This window comes from Tupaia chinensis, unplaced genomic scaffold (assembly GCF_000334495.1).
Source record: "Tupaia chinensis unplaced genomic scaffold, TupChi_1.0 Scaffold000047_1, whole genome shotgun sequence".
In the NCBI taxonomy this organism is placed as follows: Eukaryota; Metazoa; Chordata; class Mammalia; order Scandentia; family Tupaiidae; genus Tupaia; species Tupaia belangeri.
This window is the reverse complement of record NW_006159505.1, coordinates 7,434,097-7,436,581: the sequence shown is the minus strand read 5'-3', so window position 1 is coordinate 7,436,581 and position 2,485 is coordinate 7,434,097. Positions and strand designations below refer to the sequence as shown.

The following is a 2,485-nucleotide window of genomic DNA, read 5'->3' as shown; positions in this document are numbered from 1 at the left end:
AAAAAAAAAAAAAAAAATATACATGCCCCACCAATGGGGCTGCGCTCCTTCCCATCCCATCCGCACACTGGGCTCCCTGCTGGGTGGTCAGCCAAAGACTCACCAGCCTCCACCTGGATGAGCCTTACTGGGCAACCGCTCCCCATCTCAGACAGGACCCCAGGCAGATGGTAGGGTGGACAGTCTGTGGGTACATGGGTCTAGGGGGTGCAGTGGCCTGAGTGCAGACACATGCATGGGAGCTAGGTCACAAAGAGGGGTAAGCCAGAGTGAGGGGATGGCAGAGCCGCGAGGGAGGCACAGGAGGGGAGCCGGAAGCCCACCATGCAGATGGTGGAGTGGAGGAAGGCTGGAGTGGAAGCATGGGTGCTGCCAGCCAGGCTGAGAGGCCTGTCCCATCTGGGACCATCCCCCACCCCCTGCCAACTCACCATCTGGAGGACCCCGAAGTAGGACGTGAGGTAGCCAGCCTGGGCAGCCTCCAGCTGGAAGAAGTCCATGCTGATGATGGCGAACATGACCATGAAGAGCCCTGCGTGGAGGCGGGTGGTCAGAGGCGCTGCAGTGCCCACTTCTTCCTGTCTCAGCGAGGTGGGGCCCCCTGCCTGGCTAGTCAGGGTATCCTGGGCACTGGCCACAGCGACTGGTTCAGGGAGGGGCACGCGATACCAGCTGGGCCAACCAGACACTTCCCTGGATTTGGTTGGGCCCTTGGTACCGAAGCTGTAGACTGTGGGCTGAAGGTGCCAGAGCGGGGGCCAGGCATGGTCATGTTGGACGACACTCCTTGGCCCTTTGTGTTGTAAGAGCCCTCAAAGGCCCCTTTTGCCCAAGTTAGGGGCTTGGGTTCCGTTACTGCAACCGAAAGAGCCAGGTTAAAGGCTGGGAGGGGCAGAGGGTGGAGCCCATCGGCGCTGGCGAGGGGTTGGCCAGTCCTGGGCTCAGGGCAGCCCTTCTGCTCGCCCTCAGCCACAGGACTTAAGCAGTTTTGCATGAGGGGCAAAACTTTCTGCTTAGGGGAGGGACTGACTTTCTAGCACCTGAGTGCCTTTGAAGCGTCTCCACTCAGCATTCTCTGTCCTTTCTGTGGTCTCCCAGCTAGAGGACCCCAGACAGGGCTTCTGAGAGAGGTCACTCCTGGGCACAGCATGGCTGGACTAGACTGGTCAGCAATGCCCCCAGGGTTGCCCAGGATCTGGATGGCTGGGACAGGTGAGCTTTCCAGCTCTGTGGACTCCCGGACTTACTGGATGACAGGGACACCAACAGGGTGTGGTTGTAAAGTAGGGGTGGGTGGGCTCTGAGCAAAGCCCTCTCTCTGGAATGCAGGGACCCCTTCCTTGGCTTCACAAGGGCCTCGTGGGGAGGAGGCTGAAGGAGGTGAGAAAGACCCTTGTTTTTCCTTCTCCTTCCTCGCTTATGCTATCACATCCCTGTGAGCCCGCAGCCGCTCCCTCTCTGGGACATACATGACAGGAGAGAGGAAATGGGGAGAGTGGGCTGCATCTCGGCACTCCGGGCAGACAGAAGAGGTGTGCAGCAGACCACAGGCCAGTCCCTGAGGCCTGGAACGTTCAGTGCACCCCGCTCTGCATCTGTGGGGTGGGTGGTTTCAACTCACCTGAGGGGAAGTTGGAGACCACCTTGACGAGGAACACTGGCAGCACGTCCGGCTGCAGCAGCAGGCGTGTGATGGCCTTCAGGTCGAACACACCAGTTTGGGGGCCACCTGGGTGCCCAAAAGACCAATCAGACCTGGGAACATGCTCACCCCAGGGTCCCCCATGGCCTCGACCTGGTTGCACGGGGCCAGGACTGCAGGCCTTGTTGCCCAAGTCCCTCTGATGCCCGCTGTGGGTGCACAGGCAGATGCTCTTCCTCTGGCTTTGGCGTCCTTTGCTGATGGGAGCGGTAGCTCCAACACTCAAGCCCCCCCACAGCCCTGGGTAGGCAGGCACAGGCAGCTCAGGACACTCCCACCGGATTCTCTGGGACCCTGAATTCCTGTAGGTGCGCAGGAAACCAGCACGCTCTGCTCTTAGGTAACCTGGTTGGCCCTGGCATCTGCCCCTCCTCCTCCTGTTCCCCACACCTCCTTCCCGGGCCAGGCCCCCCCCCAGGTCCTCCCTCTCTACTCTCTGAGTTGGGAAGTTGACAAAGTGGTCACAGCCTCCTCCCATCACAGCTTCCTGCTTCTCGGCCCCAGATGGGGCCCTCATTATTGGATCAAATATTGGGTCGAGAAGCATGGGGAGCCCCACTCCTGAGGAGCCCCAACCTCTCCTCAAAGGGCCTGCCATCCACCCCCACCCCTCAATGAACCCTCAGAGCTGGGAAGTGCTTCCTCCACATCATCCTGGACACCGTGAACCTTGCTAACCTGTCCCACCCCGAGGGCCCTCCTGCCCCTTCTCCCCAGGGCTCTCTTGTCCTCCCCTGTTTGGAGCCCTGATCTTCCCACTGTCCATGACCATACCCCGCTCTT

The 2,485-nt window shown here is 60.4% G+C and overlaps 1 protein-coding gene across 2 annotated transcripts in view; it reads right to left on the bottom strand.

The window, feature by feature from the left end:
* Positions 1 to 2,485, bottom strand: part of SLC67A1 (solute carrier family 67 member 1) — a 33,638-nt gene that overhangs the window by 8,265 nt on the left and 22,888 nt on the right. For both annotated transcript variants that reach the window (XM_014590834.2, XM_027774390.1), the window contains 2 exons: positions 1,622 to 1,729; positions 432 to 532 (listed from right to left, as the gene is read on the bottom strand). In XM_014590834.2, coding sequence (XP_014446320.1) covers positions 432 to 532; positions 1,622 to 1,729 — 209 coding nt within the window. The remainder of the gene's footprint in view (positions 1 to 431; positions 533 to 1,621; positions 1,730 to 2,485) is intronic.